Source organism: Hylobates moloch, unplaced genomic scaffold (assembly GCF_009828535.3).
Source record: "Hylobates moloch isolate HMO894 unplaced genomic scaffold, HMol_V3 SCAFFOLD_4, whole genome shotgun sequence".
In the NCBI taxonomy this organism is placed as follows: Eukaryota; Metazoa; Chordata; class Mammalia; order Primates; family Hylobatidae; genus Hylobates; species Hylobates moloch.
Window position 1 is genome coordinate 15447201 of NW_026652279.1, and position 22649 is coordinate 15469849.

The following is a 22649-nucleotide window of genomic DNA, read 5'->3' on the forward strand; positions in this document are numbered from 1 at the left end:
TTTTTTGAGATGGAGTCTCGCTCTTTCACCCAGGGTGGACTGCAGTGGCACTATCTTGGCTCACTGCAAGCTCCGCCTCCCGGGTTGACGCCATTCACCTATCTCAGCCTCCCAAGTAGCTGGGACTACAGGCGCCTGCCACCACGCCCGGCTAATTTTTTGTATTTCTTTAGTAGAGACGGAGTTTCACCGTGTTAGCCAAGATGGTCTTGATCTCCTGACCTCATGATCCACCCGCCTCGGCCTCCCAAAGTGCTGGGATTACAGGCGTGAGTCACCGCGCCCAGCCAATAGGCAATAACTTTCATTGCTCTAAAAGAAAATCCAGAAACAACCTAATAGTTTTGAGATATAAACATGATTTTCAAATTGAAACAGTTTCTATCTTTCTACTTAGGAAGCTGAAAATCTCACTAAGTCATTCGGACTTTGCTATCTTAAAGGGGTGAAAAGTTAGAAATACATGGGAATTTGGCAAGTTATCTTACATATCTTACATGTCTGGCTTTCATAATTAATCAATGATAGAAACTGCACAGTTACACAGTAATCCAAGGCAGATGGCTTTAGTTTGACAATCTCAAGTGATGCACAAAGAAGAATGCACAATCACATGATTTAAAAGATTGGTCTTCAATCTACTGTGTGATAACCACTTATTCAAGAAAAAAAGAAGAAAATAATCTTATTATATTGCATTGAAAATGATAACAGCTAACATTTACTGGCTGCAAACTATGTGCCAGAAACTATACTGACAATTTAAGTGCTTTATTTCATTTTTTAATCCAACCAATCTTAAAAATTGCACTATTACCATCCTCATGATATAGGTGGGAAGACTGAGGGAGAATGATTAAGAAAGTTGTCCCATGCTAAGGAGCTAGTAAAATGTTGAGCTGGGATTCAGACCCATACTTCCCAATCCTACATCTTAATTACACTTCTATACTACTCTCTTTCAGTGTAGAATATGAAAAATAATTCCACATAGGTTAGCAACATCTTAGATCCTGTTCAAGATGGTTTTATTGTTGAAATTCCAAAAAGGAACTTATCAAAGGAGGGCTTATCCAGGAGGCCAGTATCAGAACAAAATTCCAAACTGTTTACTGAACTATTTATCTCCAAAGGAACCAATCTGAGATGTGTGAAGACATCTAAGTCCAGCCCTGACCTCAGAGATCTCTCCCAAGGGACAATTAAGACAATGTCTGAAATACAACATTCCTCAACCAAACAGCATCTTGCAAAAATGTTTCTGAACAACTAAGTTGACTTCTATGCTTCCTTGCCAGATGCAATGCTGGGGAGAAACAAGGGTGTTCTTATTTTCTATAAGCATCTTGATCTAGTCTACTGTCCACAAGGGTCAGACATTGGCTTTAGGTTGCATTGCCTATTTTAGAGTTGATTCACAGTAGTAAAGCAACATGTAGAAGATTCAACACAGGATGCAGGGAGGGATAAAAGAAAATGTTCAGTCTGGGCTGAATTCCTTTCATTTCTCCAACTAATTACCAAAGGTTATTTGCTATTCTTTGACAACTTGATTCTGGTTTTTCCTTTTCACTCCTTCCCCCACAAACAACCTTAACTACTTTAGTTTAACTTCTAATTTTTCACAAGAAGTATTAATTGAGATTGTAAACAGATATCTTCATATAAAACATTTAACATGTTAACATTAACCTCTGCTTAACCATTTAACCTGTTCCTAGGGTCAAAATGCTTCAGGATAGAGAGTACTTAAATAATTATCATTCAATTACATCCCACCAATTGAAAAGAGGTGTAAATGGGATAAGGGCAAAGGCTCTTATCAAAGCTGCTTTCCCGACTGTTCACAGACATGGTAACTGTGACAGGCAGCAGCATCTTTCACTTACAGGAAAATTTAACCAATATTGGTCTGTTTGGGTAGTTTATCATAATCCATGATTTCCAATGGTCTCGAAACATAGTAAAACAAAGAGGGAAATGAACCCAACTTCATAGAAACTGATAAGCCAACAAACACACTTGCCTTCCGAAGCAGGCATTGTATCAATGCTCTAAACCTGGAAAAACTGAGGCTTGGGGAAAATCACACACTTGCTCATGATCACATAGTGGCAAAGTGGGAAGGTCATGATTGGAACCCAGGTCCACATGTGACTCTGGTGCCTACGATCTTTGTACTGTGCTGGTAAATGTTTGCACCCTATTCTAAATCCTTCTGCCTCCAAAGACTGAGCCTGGCATGAGGGATCAGACAATTAATTCATCCGGCAATTAGAGTTTTAAGTAAGGCTTCTTTGGACTATGAAATAACAATTGCAAAGATTAAGAATGTCTATTATACCCTGAAAAGTATAAGACTACTATGCCATGACAGGAGCAGCATAATGGTTAAGTTCTCGGACCATCATGTCCATTGCGTCTGGCAAGGAAGCACAGAAGGTGAACTTGGTTGTTCAAAAACATTCTTTGCAAGATGCTGTCTGGCTGAGAAATGTGTTTTGGACATTGTCTTAATTGTCCCTTGAGAGAGATTCTCTGAGTTCAGGGCTGGACTGGACTTAAGATGTCTTCAGGCATCTCAGATTGGTGCATCATCAGAGTCAGAACCTGAGATGTGTCCTCATCCACAGAAAGGGAATGATAATGGTTCCTTCTCATGTCACCAGTTCTCATGTCACCAGGTTACTAGGATGCATGACTGAGATAGACAGATACCCAAAGACTGCCTCAGTATGGCATCTGGCCAATAATTAGCACCCAAAACACAAGGCACAGTGCTACGCTGGACATACACATAGCTCAATACCAAGGTCACGATGCTCTTTTCCCACATACATTACTCTTCTACAAAATCTAGGCAATGGAGAATGCCTAATCTCGCTTTAACTTAGTCTAAAGCAAGTTTGGAAGAGCTGGGGCTTGAAAGCTAAGTAAATAAATATCATTATATATTCCTAACTGTATCTGTCTTTCTCTATGACTGGAAAAAGAGAGGCACATTTTAGGGGACCAGTGGAGTGACCACCAGGTAGACAATTTTTATTCTGAAGGTGGTGGGAGGAGACATGGGAAGGAAGATGAGGGGAGCAGCTCAGCTTGGACTTTCAGTAGAGCACAGATAAGACAGGGAGATGATAATGACCAAGTGGACTGTGGGCCAGGAGAAGGGGAAATCACATACATAACATGGTCACACCTGGAAGGGGATGGCCACAGGAGCAAAGGGGATGGGAAACAGATTTTGGCTCACAACAGGATAGGAGAAACATCAAGGCTAAGAAATGGTGAACTTAGGAACAGTGGAGGCAGAAACGAGCTGGGGATTCTGGGAGTACAGGGTACTTGGGGATTGCTACACACTATAGACTGCTCCAAGTTCTACCATATCAGTGGGTCTCGATGGGTTGGTACGAAAAGAAGGTGAAGAACAGAGGAAAAACAACAACAAATGGAAATGGAGTGGCACCTTCTTGGCAGCTTTCACAGGGTTGCCTTCTATTCAGTAACTCTTCCCAAAGGGCAAGTGCCTCTTCCCTTCAGTAATCCCGACCCAGAAGACTGAGGAGTTCTCAAAAAGAACCTGGGATGCAGGGTGCAGAAGGGTGGTTCTGGTCATATTCTGGAGCCCAGTGACATCTGTTTCCTTGGGCTGCTCAGGAAAGCTCTATCAGATCCTTAGCACCCTAGCCCCCACCCAAACCCAATTCAAGAGGTTAGCTGGGCCCCTAATGCAACGTAGGATCTCCCTGGGAGAAGCTTAGGTCTTTAGGATTGAGAAAAGGCAGGGACATATTAACCTTGGAGAAGGGGTTGTGGGTATCCAGACCTTAACACTGACATGAACCATCCAAAGTGCCTAAGCCAAGTCACAAGCAGAAATGCAAGCCCACTTTTCAAGAAGATACAGTTGATTTTGTTTAAAAGAAGCTTTGCTATTATATTTGAACATGTAACTATTAGATCGATGTTAAAATTGCCCCAAATAATCTTCTCAGCTTTCAACTCAAGGTCTAATTGGATAAGAATTGGTTGGGGGAAGAAAAGTCACAGTGGAAAATCAAAAATTGAATGTAATTTGAATGTCAAAAAGACATCTTATGAGGCTGCATTTTTTTAAGCATCCAAGAATGTGAACCATCCATAGGCAAAGTCCCTTTTATCATTAGTATTACTCTGTCACCATTCTCCTCCAAACCATCCAGCCTCAAAAGCTTGGACACAAGACATCTCGTAATCAGTGTGGTGGTTCACAGGGTCCATCCACGACACTGTCAATGTGGACTCTTTTTAAAAACTCCTTTTCTGCCTAAGGACAGGTGTTGCCTAATGATGTCTGTTGTGGGACTCACAGCAGAGAACTGGCTAGACCAGAAAGCTGTCCAGTGGGTTTTGAGAAATGTAACCGACTGACCGCTAGTCTGTGTGATGTAACACCTCGCAGCCTCAGATTATGTAAAGCTCACAAAGACTCACCAGTCTTCACACAGCTGGGAAACAACTCTGTCTGTCGACTAGTGAAATGAAAGCACTGTATATTTGGCTGTTTCCAGGCAAAAATGTACAGAGATGGGGGTTGAGGGGACCAAGAGGTAGAGCTGGCTGCCAGAAATTCTGTACTGAAGAACTGGTGATGTCTTCACTCCCTACGCTCAGATGCTTTTGTTCTCTTTGTAGTTAAAACTTTTAAAATTATTAATGGTGAAGCAGTTTGGACCAGCCTTTCCTTGTAATTCAACCCAGCTCTAAGGAAGTGATTCTTGCAGAAGAACATAAGAGGAAACTGTTCCAAAGCCTAAGACTGAAGGTAGTCATAAGGACAGTGCTTGAAATTAAGTTGAAATTGGATGAGACACTCAACAGAAGTATTAACAGGATGTTTCTGTCATCAAAAAAAAGTGTAGAGAGAATTAAGGGAGACAAAGGGCATGAGGGAACAGGTAGAAAAAAAAACAAGAGCTTTTCCAGAGTCATAATATCTGCACAATAGTTCACACAGTCCTAAGCCAAACAAGATATTTTTGAAAACTAATATGAGAAGACGTTTCAGTACTTTCCTAGTTTAAAAAAGTCTGCTACTATATTTACACAACGTGAAAAAAATCCATAAAGGTCTAATTTTTTATTTCCATGAGCTTGATTTCAAATTTTCTCTCTCATTTTTGTCACTGACTCATCTGCTTTTCTGGTGAACAACCACAAGCAATGCTTCACCAAAAATGACACCAACAAACCTTTAAGGTGTTACAGTATCTTAACACTTCCCCTTAATTATGGGGTGTGCTATGATCTGAATGTTTATGTGCCCTCAAAATTCATATGTTGAAATCCTAATTCCCAAAGTGATGGTATTAGCAGGTGGGGCCTTTGGGATGTGATTAGGGATTACTGCCCTTATAAAGGGGCCCAAGAGAGATCCCTCACCCTTTCTACTATGTGAGCACAACAGCAGAAAGACAGCCATCTATGAATCAGAAAGTGGGTCCTCACCAGACCCTGAATCTGCTAGCACCTTGATCTAGGGGTTCCTAGCCTCCAAAATCACGAGAAATAAATGTCTGTTGTTTATAAGCTATCCAATTTCTCATATTTTTGTTACAGCAGCCTAAATGGACTAAGACAGAGTGGTTTTCAAATGTATACATCAAATTACCAACTAGAAGCATTTTCTTCCCTAAATTAAAAAAAAAAAAGTGCTATAGTTTGGATGACTGTCCCCCCAAATCTCATGTTGATATCTAATTCCAACATTGGAGGTGGAGTCTAATGGGAGGTGTTTGGGTTATGGGGGTGGACACCTCATGAAGAGATTACTGCTGTCCCAGCGTGGTGGTGGGCAGTGCGTGAGCTCTGCTCTATTAGTTCTTGCAAGAGCTGGTTGTTAAAAGAGCCTGGAACTTCTCTCCTCTCTCTGTCCATTGCCTCTTTTCTCTCCATGTAATCTCTGCACATGCAGGCTAGCCTTTGCCTTCTGCCATGATCGGAAGCAGCCTGAGGCCCTCACCAGAACCTGAGCAGAAGCTGGTGCCATGTTTCTTGTGCAACCTGCAGGACCATGAGCCAAATAAACCTCTTTCTTTACAAATTACCCAGCCTCAGGTATTTCTTCATATCAACACAAATAGACGAAGATAGAAAGCAGAGGCTACTCATCTATAAAACCGTAAGAGCACTTGCTTACATGAAGGTAGGAGGTTTGTCTGGCCAGTCTCTCCTTAGCTTTGTTCATTTGGGTGGAAAAAACATCAACAACTCTGTAACCCACATGTTACTCATAAGCTTTAGCCCTCCACCTTTACATCTTAGCCCAAACGAACTTGAATATCCCTCTTTCACACATTTCCACCATTGCAAAACAGAGGATAGAAATCCAGAGAATGGGTTACTCAGGGGCAGCAGGAGGCTTACAATGAAACCGAATCTTTGAGTAACAATCTCTTTTCTTCTAGATAACAACCACTTTAAATTCCTAAACTTTCTTCAGTGATTTATTTGAAAAAAATGTTAAAATCCTACAGGTGTCCAGCACTTAATAGATGGTCAAGAAATGCTTGATAAGACTTACTGTGCCCTTATGTACACCATCTCATTTCATCTTAATAACAACCCTAACAACAGGCATATTATGATCCCATTTTAGAGGTGAGGCAATTAAGGCTTAAAGGTTAGAAGAGCCTCCCAGGGGCCCTCAACAACAGGGCAAAGAGAACACGTGAACCCCAGTATTGCTGATCCCAGGATATGGATACTAACCACATACAATACACTAGCTCTATTCAGGGTACCTTGGAGTCAGCCTGTGGACCCAAGGCCTGCATCTAACCTTGACCCACAATCCGACGGGAGTTCATCCCTCACCCATCCAAACACAGCAAAGACACGGAGCACCTAAAAACAGCTTTTAGCAAAATACTAGGGGTGATCTCCTGCCCAGCACTCTTCTCTGCACACACACTGCTGATGCCAGGGAAAAAGCTCATCACTGCCCTTCCTGGGGATGGGGTGGCTGCAAGCCCTGCAACATACAAAGATTACGCAGTGCCTCTACTCTTTAAATTCCCTGTAAATATATGGATGGAATGAGTGAGAAAGATGGCTGCTCAGGTCCATCTGGTAGTTATTTTCTTTACAAGAGTAATCGTTATGTTATACCACTTCCCTTTCTTATTGTAACAGGCTTATTAGGACACTATTAGTCAAGGGGAGACAGAGGCTAACCCATGGCATAAAAGCTTGGGTGAGCAAAGAATAGTCAGACTTGTGCTTTCAAAGGCATACGTGGGTGTCTGATTGATTCCCTTGGTTAAAGCTGCTCAATTTTACCTTTCTATCCAACGGTGCCTACCACAGGGCCTGGCACTAGGGGTATGAGAATGTGAGGAGCTAAACGGCAGCATACATTTGGAAGAACTTCACTTCATTCCTACTGTTAACCACTCTTAAAATTACCAGGATAAAAATTAAAGACGTGCTCATATTTCATCCAGGACATCATCTTTTTGCCTAAATCTCTCTATTTTTTTTTTTTTAACAGGGTTTCACTCTGTTGCCCTGGCTGGAGTGCACTGGCACGATCTGGTCTTGCCTCACAGCAACCTCTGCCTCCAGAGTTCAAGCGATTCTTCTGCCTCAGCCTCCCCAGTAGCTGGGACTACAGGTGTGCACCAGCACATCTAATTTTCGTATTTTTGGCAGAGACTGGGTTTCACCATGTTGGCTAGACTGATCTCAAACCCCTGACCTCAAGTGATCTTTCTGGCTAGGCCTCCCAAAGTGTTGAGATTACAGGCTTGAGCCACCGCGCCCGGCCTAAATCTCTTTCACAGCCAGGATCTGTTTTCTTTTGTACTCCATGTGCTCTACACTGGCCCTATGTAAATGGGAACATGGTATGGGATGAAAACATTTCATGGACCAGAAGCCAACAGGCAAACTCACATGAGCCAGTGGAGGACACTTGGCAAGTTATTTAACTTTCTGAGCTTCTGTTTTTTTTCATCGGTAAAATGGAAGGAAAGAGTCATGGGTAAGAGCACCTATCTTACAGGGTCTTTCTGAGGATGAAATAAAATAATGCATGTACACCTCCAATCCAAACAGTACTTGGCATATATAATAATGGTGCTTTGAAAGCCTGTGTGAGACTTCAGAGAAGGGCACTGCCCCAGGAAAAAATTCTTTTCTTATTTTGGTAACAGTGTGAGCTCGGAGATGGGCAACACTGGGTTCAAATCCCAGCTCTACATTTAGAATCTAACTTCTAGCCTTAATCTTTCATAATCTGCCACTCCCATTAAAAAAAGAGGTCTATCTAATGAAGAACATGGAGAAGATAACATTTGCACATACAGAAAGCACCTTAAGTGTACGGCACCCAGTGGAACTCAATGAATATTATTTTCTTTCCTTTTAAGCTCCTTGGTCTACGGTCCAATGCATAATTGCCTTATAAATAGATTCTTACTCATCAAATATTTTTATAGTAAGGCAAGCACCATTTCTGAACACAGAAAGAGCCACTTACAGACAAATCTCAAAAGAATTGCCAATTCAAATTGTCTGGCTATACTCATTTAACCCAGTGTAGCTGGGTAACATATTTGTAAACCAAATCCTAATTTTCCTTATAAATCTCAGAAATGAAATAGAAGTGACAATCTATAACTTTTTTTTTAGCAGAAGTGGGCTGTTTTGTTAGATATACTATGGAATGGCTCTAAGCAGGAGCTTTTCAGAAACAAAATTTACTTCATGGTGAATACTCTAATGGATACATTACAAAGTGTTTGGACATCTGGAACACCTTTTGATACAATTGTCTATCAGATTTACTTATTTCCAGTTCTGAAAAGGACAACATAGTTTCCGGGATTTGGGGCTTTATAAAACTTGATCTGGGTGGATCTAGTGGAACAAAAATAATGCCTCCCCTAAACCTGGAAACAATTTTGTTAACTGGGGCATCACGGAGAAACTCATTCTTTTTAAACACGAGCCCACTTTTGGTTAGCAATCTGAAAAGTTTTGATGACTGCCAAGACAGGCCTTTCAATCTCGAACTTATCACCAAATGAATACATATCAAGAGCTTACAGTGCACATGGCGATGGATTAGTGCCATAGACATGGCACTGGACAAGACAGACTCTTCCACTTATGTAGTTACAGCTATGATAAATGCCATGCAGGAGGATAACCAAAGTAAGAGTCTCAAGGCACCAGATGTAGTCTGTGAGGTCCGAGAGGCCTGGCTTCCTACAGGTAGTGATGCTTGAGCTGAGATGAGAATAGAAAGAATGATTGTCTAGTGACATGCAAATCCTACGTGCAGACAGAAAGGCTGTGGGCAAGAGGGGAGAGGTGGAAAATTTGCAGGTTATTTAGTGCAGAGTACTTGGTAAGATTGTTCCAGGTATATAGAAGAGCAAGTGCAAAGTCCTGGAGGCAAAAAGGAGCTTAGGGGCACATGCATCGACTCTCAGAGACATGAGAAGAGGATGAAGGGGAGAAGAATCCAGGCAGGTGGAAACCAGTAGGATCCAGAGCATGTTGGACCTTATAGCCAACCAAGAGAAATGGGACAGCATAGGAGGCTTGAGGGAGAGTGATAAAAGATACACATTTCTAAGAGATTAATTCCTGATGCTAGGTAAAGAAGGAACTGAAGAGGAGCAAGAAGATTTGTAGAGGAAAGAGTTATGGTCCAGGCAAGAGTGTTTGAGACAAAGGCCAGTTTTGCCCCCCAAGGATGTTTGGCAACATCCAGAAATATAGTTGATACTACTTGGAAAGTGCTACTAGCCTCTAGTAGGTAGGTAGGCAGATGCCAGGGATGTTGCTAAACATCCTCCAATGCACAGGTCAGCCTCCCACCCCCATCACCACTACCACCAACACACCCACAAAGAATGATCCATTCCAAAATGTTGGTAGTGCTAATTCAGAAACTCTGGTTTGGACCAAGGTGGTCATTTGAGTGAGCTGGAGAGCTATGAATAGATTCAAAATGTATTTAGGAGGTAAAATCCACAGGATTCAAAGACAGACTGGATGGGAGGTTAAAGAACAAAAGGTATCGAGGATGTATCTCAAGTTTTTCAATCAATCCAAGGAAAGTTATGTCCAGAATTGTTCCTTTCCCAGAAAGAAAAGCAAAAAAGATGTTTGCTATGGAGTGCTTTTGCGCTAAGAATAGAGGGGTAAGTCAGGGTGGGAAACTGAGGCTGGGAGCAGAACTCCTTAACTTACTCAAGTGTAGTAATCCCAAGTCTGTTGCAGCTCAGATGTGGCCTCAGTGAGATCAGAGATGCCTGTCTAGGCTATGATTATCTGTCATTTAACTGCTAGGCAGTCTGGGTTTTTTTTGTTTTTTGTTTTTTGTTTTGAGACGGAGGCTTGTTCTTTCACCCAGGCACCCAGGCCGGAGTGCAGTGGTGCTATCTCGGCTTACTGCACGCTCCGCCTCCCGGGTTCATGCCAATTCTCGTGCCTCAGCCTCCCGAGTAGCTGGGACTACTGGCGCCTGCCACCGCGCCCGGCTAATTTTTTGTATTTTTAGTAGAGACGGGGTTTCACTGTGTTAGCCAGGATGGTCTCGATCTCCTGACCTCGTGATCCACCTGCCTCGGCCTCCCAAAGTGCTGGGATTACAGGCGTGACCCACCGCGCCCGGCCCAGGCAGTCTGGGTTTTAAAATTTTATCCTGGTCTTAAGAAATTTAGGAAGGTGTTTAGACAATGATCAGTGAAACCATGACTGTGTGAAGACCAATACATGTTTGGTCTATATCTACCTGAGCGTAAGCTCTTCGTCTAGCTTAGCAGCTACTTAAAGGACCAGCATCATCTGGGAGCTCATTGGAAATGCAGAGTATCAGGCCCCTGGCCAGCCCTAATGGATCAGAATCTCTAGGGGTGAGACTAAGGAATCTATGTTAAGCTCTCCAGTGACTCCAATCACGCTAAGCCTTGAGAATCCTTAATATAGCTCACACGGTAGAACAGAAGAGACAACATCTATGCTGGTACAGCACTAACAAACCCTAAGCGCTCAGCAGGTGTCAAAAAAACTGAAACCTAAGATAATTTAAAGAATGCCACATCATTTGTGCAAGTTCTAGGCTGCTGAAGAGCTGGTACTGAAAATCTAGGTGTTTCTAATCTCCTTCAGCTTATAACAGAGAAGCAAACATTAGGGCTTATTTTAAAAAGAAAATAAAAATGTTGCACATGCGAGTTTCCAGGACATACAAATCCTTCTGCCTTTTAGAAGTGCATAAACAGTACCCAGCAGGAGCAGAGAGCCGGCCCAACGAAATAAACAAGTTCTTAAACAGCTTCCAATGGGAGGAGTTTTATGGTTGGCCCAGGAACAGCAAAAGCGTTCAGTAAGGGCCACTGAGGGTTAATTTCGGGGCAAGGAGAGACAGCAAGCTTCCCTAAGGCCTCAGCTGAGGCCAGCCTGGGTCTGAGGCCTATCTAGGGCAGCTTCTGGGCTAGAACATCCTTTGCTGTTCTCAAGGCTGGCACTGAGGTTCGTCAAAGTTCCAAGCAGGGCTCCAACTCCAGAACAAACCTTTCTCCATAAGTTCAAAATCAACATCCTGTCCCTAAGCTTAACATCCTTCTTTATGCTACCCACTAACCCAACAGAGCCTCAAAAATATCCACAGTTTTGATTCAAGTATCATATTTTTGATTCTGAGAGAGATTTTACCCAAACACTCCAGAAAGAAAACAGAAAGTTAAGAAGAAATAATAAACTAGCTCAACAATAAATGATGCATAAACTCTGGGGCACTGAATGGCTTATTTATAAATAAGCATCACTTAAAACGATGAAGGAAGTCCAGATGACAGCATAAACAGTAGAAACTCGGGAACTCCTTCACCCTAAATCTGGCGCCTGATTGAAGACCAAGCTTTGCCCTCTGTTTGGGTGATTCGAAGGCTCACACCAGTCTTTTGTGTGCCTGTGAGGTCCTGGGTGAGCTGTGGAGCTGTAAATATTTGCCCTTCGCCCAGAGCTGGCCAGCTGCTGAGACTGCAGCTGACAGGCAGGCCAGGGGCCAGGAAGGGGGGCCAGGTCGGAAAACTTGCAGGCTTGGTGTGCACGTATGGAAAGGGGGCTGGGAGAGGGCAGGGGGAGGCAAAGCAGACACAGGCCCTTGGGGGAGCCTCGGGCAAATATTTTCCCCTTTCTGCCACGCCATCTGGAGCAGGCAACTAGAGCAGTGGCAGCAGGCCCAGGCCCCTCCGCAGGAAGGCAGAAGTACCCAGCTGTTGAAAATGTGGCTTTTGCAATCAGGGAAACCAGTGGTTCTCAACCTGGGCGACTTTGCCCCTCCAGAGGACACTTGACAATATTTGGATTGTCACGACTTGGGAGGGAGGCCAAGAATGCTGCTAAACATCCTACAATGCACAGCACAGTACCTCCCCTCCCAACTAAGAGTTATGGGGCCCCAAATGCCAATATGCCCCAAAACTGAGAACTCTGAGGTAGAATTTGAATCCAGCTCTGCTCCCTAAGTCACTATTTAATTTTGGACAAGTTCTATAACTTCTCTGAGTCTGTTCCCTCATCTCAAAGGACAACATAGGTAATGCATGTAAAGTACTTCCTATTGTTGGTGGCACTTAATAAACGCTCAATAAATGGCACTTGTGGTTGCACTGAGGAGCAACATGATAGTTTATAGAACGTGGGCTGGAAAGATGGGCACACAAACGTTCGACATGCAGCTTTGCACCCAAAAGCTGGGACCCAGGCATGAAACTGCCCCTTAATGAGCCTCAGTTTTTTCATCTACTAAATGCGAAGGGTCACACCAACCTCACTTGATTAAAAAGGAAATGACTGGGAAGAATGCAGCACCCAGCCTGGAGCAAAGTAAACCCTCGCTCAAGGGGACTGCTCAGGTGGAGATGTTAAAAATAATTGTAGGTAACACTTGCTGAGCATTTATTCACTCTCTGCCAGGCACAGTACCAGGCCCTTCTACTAAACTCTCTCCCTGAAGCCTGACAAAAACCTTTCGCACTGAGGGAAACTGAGGGACCTGGGAATTAAGCCAGAAGTTCACCCAGCTGGTCAGCAAAAAGCCCAGATTTGAAAACAGTTTTAACTCCAGAGGACTCACACTTAATTATTACTTTATACTTGTTGGGGGCAGAGTGCTCCTTTAATTCTTTCTGAAATCCCTGGATGAATACCGCAGAGGTGCCTGGCTGTTTTTACTCTGTATACCACGTCTCTAGGGACCATAGTTTCCAACTTTAGAGAGGTTAAGCAGCTTGCTCAAGGTCAGCCAGCTAGTTGGCTGCAAAGCCCACGCCTGCATTCAGCTTTTACCCCAGAGGCCTCTCTTCTGGTATCCTTCTTAACTTAATCTACACTGGCTGTGGGTTCCCTTTATTTTTTTTCTGGAATCCTAGAGGATGCACGGATACAATTTACCCAATGTGTCCATCTTTCCTCTTTGAGTGTCATTCTATAGGTTTCTGACCTCTAGAGGGTAAGCAACTTGCCCGAGATCCCCCAGCTGGTCTGAGCAGCAAAGCCTTTGAACGCAGTTTTGGCTCTGGAGCTGCATTCTTCATTCTCATCCTACACTTGCTTGTGGATTCTTTTTCGTCCTTCCAGAACCCCTGAAGCTGTGCAGCTATACTTTACCGGTTACGTCTAGACTATAAGGGACCACAGTGTTCCACCTCAGGCAGGTTCAGCGACCTGCAAGTAGTGATACAGCTGGTAAGCAGTGGAAGAAGAGGGAGGAAGCAAGGATGTTCCCGGGAAGCTCGGGTCCCCGTACCCAAAGGGATGGGGCGGGGCCCTGGATCCCCAGGGATCCTGGCTGGAGGTCGGGGCGGGCAGCAGGCGCCTACCTTGCCGCCGGGCGGCGCGGCCACGCAGCGGCTGAGCGAGTCGAGGCGCGCGCTGTATTCCGTGAATTTCTTCTGGTAGCGCAGCGCGGTCATCTGCAGCTCGAGCTGCGCCGCGGCCAGCTGGGCCACCAGCGACTTCTCGCGCTTCCCAGCGCGCAGCGCCTCCTTCTTGAGCGCCTTGTGCAGCGCGCCCAGGCGGGCCTGCAGCGCGCCGTTGTGCGCCCGCAGCGCTCGCGCGCAGCAGTGGCCGCCCGCGCGTTGCTCGCCGTGCGTCAAGGGCAGCCCGCAGCCCTCCTGGCAGCGGCCCACGGGCCGCGCGTCGCACGCGTCGCGCATGTGCGCCTCCACGTCGCGCCGCAGCAGCACCTGGCCGCAGCCCGCGTGGCGACAGCGCGCGGGCGCGAAGTCGCAGCGCTCGAGGTGCTCTGGCAGCTGCTGCAGCTTGACCACCCGGCCGCAGCCGCGCGCCGCGTACGCGCACTTGATGTCCAGCTTGAGGATAAGGCGCTTGAGCGGCAGGACGTGGTTGAGCTCTTTGGCCGACAGGCGACCGCGGCAGCGCGCCGGGCAGCTGCCCTCCTGCACCACCCAGGGCAGCACGCAGCCGGCGCAGAAGACGTGGCCGCACGGCGTGGTCAGCGGGTCCTCCAGCACCTTGTGGCACAGCGCGCACTTCAGGTCCGGGTCCACGTCGCCGTCGAAGCGGTCCAGCTCGAAGCCCATGGTGGCGGCCAGGCCCCGGGGTCGCCGCCGGGCGGCCGGGCGCCCCCTCCCTCCCCACGAGGCGGCCCAGACAGGCCGGCTGCGCCGCCCGCCCGCTCGCTTGCTCTCCCCGGACTGAGCCTAATTGATCCAGACTTCCTCGGAAAATGCCCGAGGAACAGGACTCCTCCGGCCGTATTTGCGCGAGCGCGAGCGCACATACATCTTGCCTCGGATGCCTCCCGCCAGCCCCGTGAAAAAGGGAGGAGGCTGGAAGGCAGAAGCGCGTGGGAGGACACTGAGGCTCGCCAGAAGGGACAGGCCAGCCCAGGAAGCCAGCCTGAATCCTCTCGGGAAACTCCTTTCTGTTCTTTTACAGTCTACGCTATAGGAGACAAAGCGCCAGCCGAGAAAAGCTCGCTGAGTTTGGAGCTGAGGCTACTGCTTTCTCCCAAGGTTTCTCTTCGAGCCTCTTCCCGAACGGATCAAAACTTTTTTACTCCCTTCTCTCTCCCGCTTCCTCTAGTGGCTGATTGCAGAGGACTAAAAATATCTTGGGGCCCGCTATCTCAGCACTTACGGTCTTTATTTATTTATTTCATTCCAGGGAAAGTTACAAAGCCTGCGGGACGCTCCGGCTGCAACTTCAGTTCCGACCAGAGGTTCTGCGAACCTCCAGGATTTAGCAGGTTTCCGGGAGCGGTGGGTGAATCTACCCGGGGAAGTTTTGGTGGACAAGAGCTGCTCGCCAGCTGTCGGAGTGGGAGAGGCCAGCGTGCTGGCTCCATCCACTTCACCTAACACCTCTGAAGTGTCTGCCCTGCAGTGTGGCAAGCGTGGTGCTGAGCGCTTCTAAATCTGTCGCTTTAAAGATCATTAGTACAATGTTGTGAGAGGGTTAGCCCCGTTTGAAAATTATTTTCCCGCGATTACAAAAGAAGCGATGCTGACTGCAGAAGTTAGAACTGGGAGAAGACTCATCACCCCCAAGATCATGTCAACAACTGCCCTCCTTCAGTTTTGGTTTGTTTTGTGTGTACACTTTGTCATCTTTCCATTGAGGAAACTCAGGCTGGAAGAAGGATAAAAACAAAACAGAAAACAAAACAAAACAAAAGTGCCCTGTAGGGTCCTGTAGATCAGTATTTCTCACATTTTAATGTGGTTGCGGTTCTGATACAGTGGGTCTGGGCGGGGTCCGAGAATCTCCATACTGAAAGCACTTCCAAGTGATGCCAATGCTGCTAGTCCATGCTGGTCCTTGGATTCCCACTTGATTGGAAAACCCTGGCGATCCATAGATCTGGACATTCATTCCCTGCAGTACGGCAAACCTGACTGGGTAGCATTCAGCAACACTCCTGAGCATTGGAGGAATATTTTTGGAATTCCAAACTGGGTGTAAAGTTCATACCATCAGACATTGATTTTATTTTATTTTATTTTTTACCTCCCAAGGCTATAGACATTCCTAAGAAACACGCAGTCAGCATTGATGAGAGTGGAATCAAGCTATGGAATTCTCATGTGGAATCTGCTGCCAGTGTCTGAACAGTGAACCGGGAGAGTTCTGAACGGTGAAGCAGGAACTCTGTATTCAGCGAGACTCTGGGGCCTGGAAAGTGGGATTACAGCATCCATTTTGTCTAATTGCTTTCCTTCTTTCTTTTATGTGGCTGCTAAAGCCCCATGACCTTCACTATTTAACTGCTTCATCAGAGTGAAAGAATTGCCTTGATGTTCATAAGGATTACTTGTTTCGCACTGACCTTTAAAAAGTTGTCACTCACTAGATTTTTCAGTGCATGGTTGAGATCACTGGACAGTGTTCTTTAATCAGTTTTGGTGGCATTTGTTGCCTATTTGTGGTGGAGACTTTCTTTTAATTGCTTTAATCAATTAACGCATTGCTTTGATAGGATTCTGCATGGGGTGGAGTATTATTGGCCTTTGTTCAGATAAGCTTGTGCCAGGGAATCCTCCATCAGTATATTCATTAAGCTACTCATGGGCTCTCAGATAATGGGTAGGAAACAAATTCTTTCACCAAAGTTGTGTGGGCTTGTCAGTTTCACAGAATGAGCTAGTGTCAACAGGGTGATAATCTTCAAACCAAACTGGTTTTGAGAAACAGAGAAGTTCTGTCCTACACCATAAATGTAAATTAGTGCTTACTTGGGGTGTACACTTCTTTTTGGAGATGTTCTGCCACCCCTCGGGTGGTCTCCCAGATGGCAGATTGAGAGGTTGTTGCTGAAATGCTACAGCTGAGGCCACAGAAGCCATAGTCTACTGTGGATTGGCCACTTTAGGCATAAGGAAAGTCTGTGCCACTCCTCATTGGTTAATTTTAGTATCAAAATTCTTGGAGGTTAGACAAAAAAATCCTACAATGTCAGAGCTGGCAAGACCATGCATATGATTTCAGTCACCGAACTTGACAGGAGAAAGGAGAGCCAAAAATATTAGGAAGAAGGAGTTGAGGGCAGAGTTTCTCAACCTTGGTACTACTGACATTTTCATTCAAGTAATTATTTGTCGTGTGTGGGGGGGTGGTTACCGTCTGTATTGCAGGATATTTAGGAGCATCTCTGGGCACTATCCACTAGACATAGTAACAATCCCTTGTTGTGACAACCAGACATGGCCAGTGCCATATTGAGAACCACAGTTTTAAGGAAGCTTTTTGCTCATTACTGAAGTCAGGCAAGGCCGTCAGCCCACATTTTCTGCTGGCTGTGGAACCACCTGGTGAATGCTGCACAGTGAGAGAGGGATGTTATTATAAATCGAAAACTCAAGGCACCATACCAATAAACATGAATAAAAACTGTAGGAAGATGAATGTTTGGTGTGGCAGGCCTCCTGAGAAAAGTAGCTGATTTTTCTGACATGGATTAGATACTTACTCAACCGTCCCAGAAACATCTGAGTGTTTATATATGGGTGAATTCCTTGTGGACTGCTGGATTGGTCACTTTGCAAATTATTTTTGTGGCTTCCACTACCTCTTGCTCTTACCCCTTTTATCATCTGATTCTGCACTTTCTAATCAAAATGTGGCCCCAAGCCTAATAAAAATACTATTTCTATATTCACCACGATCCCATTCTGATTTTAAACTCTGTTTTTAGTGTTCTTTCCATCAGCATGTTTAATCAGAAGACGGTAATAATATCTACCAGTTTTTTTGGAACTCTTACTAGGTATCAAGCACTGTGCTCAGCACTTGACCTTCATTGTCTCGTTAATCCTCACTGCACATAGAGAGGTAGGTATGTTGTCCGCCCTGTTTTACAGACGGAGAAACTGAGGTTTATAGAGGTTACATAAGATATCTAAGTAGGTGTAGGTACTTTATAAGGTTACATAAGGTATCCCTCCAGTCAGGGATGTCAACAGGAGAATTTCAGAACCCTCACTCTTAATCACCATAAGCATTATGCACCCTCCTCTGCAAGCTCCAGCTCAGGAGGCACTCCCTTACAAATGATATGGATAACGACTCCACCCCTCCATGTTTGCTGGGTATCAATCCTCAGCTGCCTCTAGGGTCTGGATAATTTGTGGCTTCAGTACTAGAAAAAACAAACAAAAAGAAAGTCAAGGGTTTTTACATTTTTTAAAAAATTTTTTTCCCCAGGCGCAGATGTTTGTATTCTACTAGCTAAAACAGCACTGTGCAATTAGATAAGGATCTGCTTTTACCAAATGAAAGTACCACCAGAGTGTAATAAGGTACAGCAGTCATCCACAAAAACAAGTGTGAAACATTTCAGTCAGACTGCTTGCCTGTTAACATAGCCAGTGTCAGCCATCCTGGGGCCTGACACATTCTTTTGCCATGGGTTGAAAGGTAGGGAGAAGAGAAGGTAATTCTCTATTCTGGAGACTTTTGAAGACTTTGGTAAGTCAGGATGAGTTATCACAGTAGGGACGCTATACAGAAGAACAAGAATTGCGAAAATACTTCTTACAAATTTGAGCAAAAGTCTGGTCTACAAAAGTCTGGCTCTCCTTTCCCAGCTCTCCAGATGGGATTAGTTTCCACAGCCCCAAGCACATACCCTTGTGAAACATTGATCACACATGAAATGTCTTAATTTATCTAATAATTATTTAGTAGCTATTATATGCAAAGAAGAGGCTGTTCTTGGACTGGAGCTACAAAGGCTACCAAATATAATAATAATAAGCAGTGTCCCTCCCCTCTTAAGCCTTCATTTCAGGGAAAGGAACAGCAGATATCAATAAATGAGTAATAAATGAGATGATTATGGAATATGATAAGTTCCCTAATACAATGCTGCTCAAAGTATGATCTGGGGACCAGAAACATGGGCATAACCTGGAAGCTTGTCGAAAGTGCAGAATCTCAGGCCGCACCTTGGACCTACCGAATCAGAATCTGCCTTTTAGCAAGATCACCAAGTGATTTGTGTGCACTTAAAGTTTGAGAATCACTGCTGTCAACACCATAAAAGCAGCTCACATGCTGGAGAAAAATCAAAGGGGCCCATTTGAAATAGGGCTGTCTGGGGAGAGGAACTGTGAGTTGTCACTTGAAGGATGAGACTGAGCCAGCAATAGCTGGGAGAAGAACATTCCAGGCAGAACAAGAGAAAGTGCTGAGGTTCGAAGCAAGCACATGGTCTATTTGAATTAGACAGAGTGTGCCTGCAACTTGGAGCAGAGTAAGCCAAGCAGAGAAGAATCAAACAAGGGTAGAAAAGTAGGCGAGAACCAAATGGACACGGGCCTGCAGGACGTGTGGAGGAAGGAGATTGAATTGGTTCTAGTGCTGGTTGGCACTCAAGTATTTTGGGCAGCAGAGGAGCACAGCTTCATCAATATCTAGTTTCCATGCCACGTATTACGCTCTATTACAGAGTAGGGCAATCATGGTCACGTTCTGTCCCCCATATTTAACACTTAGTAGAAACATAATAGATATTGAACAAATAACTGCTCCCTCTTCCTGCTCCATGTAAGTTCCTGCTGCTCAGATCTTAAGCGTGGGTTGGTACTACCAGCATGAGGTAGATGTATCACAGTATGAGTTAAATAGGCCTCTGTGGCCTAGTTGGAGTACCTATCAACATTTAGAACATTGTTCCCATAACAAAATTCAGAATTATGAACAGCCAACTCCCATATGAATAAGTAGATCACTATCTGGTTGTGAATTGGTAGGCTTTGTACAGAATATGCGTGTGTATATATACATAAAAATGTTCACATAAATACCTATGTATTTATAAACATACCTGTACATGCATACGTACATGCATGTGGAACAAAAAATTGTTTAGCTGAGCATAACAGAACATCCAAATAACCATGGAATAAACTAGTTAGAAATTAATTTCTCTCTCAAGTAAAAAAATATGAGCCATAGTTAGCAGGCTGAGGCTGGTATAGTGGCTTCCAGGTCGTCAAGGACCCAGGATTCTTTTCTCTTTCTGCTCCACCATCTGTAGGGTTTGGCTTCTATGCTCATTTCATGGAGAGAGAGAGCTGCTGCACAGCCGACCATTCCAGGCAGAAAAATGGAGGAAGAAGGGGAAGGCCAACCTGATTAACCTAGGGGAAGTAGCTTAACTTAATCAGGTTGGCCTGCCCCTTCCTTCAGAAGCTTTTCTGGAAGCTCCACCCAACTACCTTCTCTTACATCTCAACAGCAACAGCATTTATGAAATGTACTCTTTTACAAAAGCACATTGCTTCCTGGAATATTAATAGGTTCTACCCTAAGGTATCACTTCGCATCCACTATGACAACCTAAGACAAAAAGAGAGACAATAACAAGTGTTGACAAGGATGCAGAGAAATTGGAATCCCCACATGTTGCTGTTGGGATTGTAAAATGGGGCAGCCACTTTGGAAAATAGTTTGGCAGTTCCTCAGAATGTTAAATATTGAGTGACCATATGACCTAGCAGTCCCTCTCATGGAGAGAACTGAAAACACATGTTCATCCCAAAACTCATACACAAATGTTCATAGCAGCATTATTCATAATAATCAAAAAGTTGAAGCAATCCAAATATCCACCAACTGATGAATGTATAAACAAAAGGTTGTACATCCATGCAATGGAATACCATTCACCATAAAAAGAAATGAAGTACTGATGCATACTACAACATGGATTTATATTGAATACATTATTCTAAGTGAAAGAACAAACGAGAGACCACATGTTTATTATTCCATTTATATATAATATGTAGAGGTATAAATTAGATTAGGGCTTACCAAAAACTTGGGGAAGGGGGAAATGGGGAATGACTGCTAATGGGTAGAGGTTTCTTCTTTGCACATGACGAAATGTTCTAAAATTAATTGTGCCAGTGGTTACCTAACTCTGTGAATATACTAAAAAACACTGAATTGTACTCTTTAAAAGGGCGAATTTTGTGGCATATGAATTACATCTCAATAAAGCTATTCTAAAAGTGCAAAAATAGTAATAGGGTTCTGTTAATAAGGAAGAAGGGGTTGATGGCTATTAGATACACAAGTGTCATTCTCCATTTGTCTATATACATTCATAAGCTATTTTTGTTTTCAAAATTATTTGTATTAAACTAGGGTTTATTTTCCTGTTCATGCTAAAGGCTACATGTTTAAAGATTACTGAATTAAATTGCATTCAGACTCTTTTTGGCTGCAAGTTTCTGAAGCCCAATTCAAAGTGAATAGGAATTTTTAAAATGGAAAGAATAGGCCACATCATTAAAAAGTCCAGGAAGTAAAGTGACTTCAGGCATGGCTGCATCCAGGTGCTCACATGAACACATTAAGAATCTGCTCTGCCTTCCCCTGGGTTAGCTTCCTTCTCAGGCATACTATCCCCACATGGTTATACAGCTTCTGCAGTCCATGTTTGCATCTCACTACCTTATCATCCCTAGCACAAAGAGCACTATTTTCCTAATAGTTCCAATAAGTGTTCAAGGCATAACTCCTGACCTGCCTTAGGTTTTCTGCCATCTCCTGAGCCAGGGAGTGGAAACATTCTCACCCAGACCACAGGAAATGAAGGTAAGGGAATCAGGGGTTTCCCATAAAGAGATGCCAGAAAGACAAAAAAAGTATGTCCACTATAGTCTTATTACAGGAGTCGTCAGTAGTCATCACCCTCTTCCTTCAGCTAAATCACATGAAAGGTACAGTTTCTGAAGTGGAACTTAAAGTTTTAAAGTGTAAAAGATATCTGTAATGTTGGTCAGTGTTGCATCCCCAGGACCAGGGATGTTGTTTGGCTCCTACCGGCCACTCAATAAACATGTTGATTGGCTTTGTAATTTACCCATATATTTCCTGGTCCTAACACACTTTTTGGTTCTTAAACCTCAGAGATACTTGGTTATTCGTAAGGTGAAAAAAATCAAGCCATGACATCTGAAGCGTAAAGTTTATGATTACATGAATTCCCCTATCAAAAATAAGACAACTCAATCATCACAAATGCTTGGGAAGTTATAAAATCATAAAAATATATATGTACACATACATGCATACATATATGTACACATACAAATACAAGCACTAATTTCATTAATAACTAATTTGGAAAAGCTGCTTTTCCAATATTTAAGTATCAATTTACAGTATGTTCCTTAACATAAACAAGCTCTTTAAAGTCCTTGCATCTCAAGCCTGTGATCTAGGAACTCATTAATTTTAATTTTTCTCCTGGCACCTCCTACTGCACTCTCATTTACTCGGTCTGTAAAATTATGATAATAATAATCCATGTTTACCTGGCATACAGTAATAATTGTTAATTAACTAATTTTTATATGTAGAACTCCCTGAAGACTTTACGCAAGTGCTGAGTATTATTTTAGGGTGGTGGTAAAGATTCGACTTTCTGTTTTCAAGTGAGACAGGTCACACTCAAACATTGCATTCTCTTTAGGAATGGAATATTATGAACTGCTTCCATGGGCCATCCCATTGCTGATTGATTTGACATGTGAAACCCTGCAGTATGATAGCACTTTCTCTTGATGTCTAGAGCCTCAAATACCCAGAACTGTGTTCAGTGTTTC

The 22649-nt window shown here is 43.9% G+C and overlaps 1 protein-coding gene across 1 annotated transcript in view; it reads right to left on the reverse strand.

Moving 5' to 3' along the window:
- Positions 1-14725, reverse strand: part of PDZRN3 (PDZ domain containing ring finger 3) — a 242894-nt gene extending 228169 nt beyond the window's left edge. The window contains exon 1 of the mRNA XM_032149506.2: positions 13887-14725. Within this exon, the coding sequence (XP_032005397.1) occupies positions 13887-14609 (723 nt within the window). The 5' untranslated portion in view covers positions 14610-14725. The remainder of the gene's footprint in view (positions 1-13886) is intronic.
- Positions 14726-22649: the final 7924 nt, after the last annotated feature.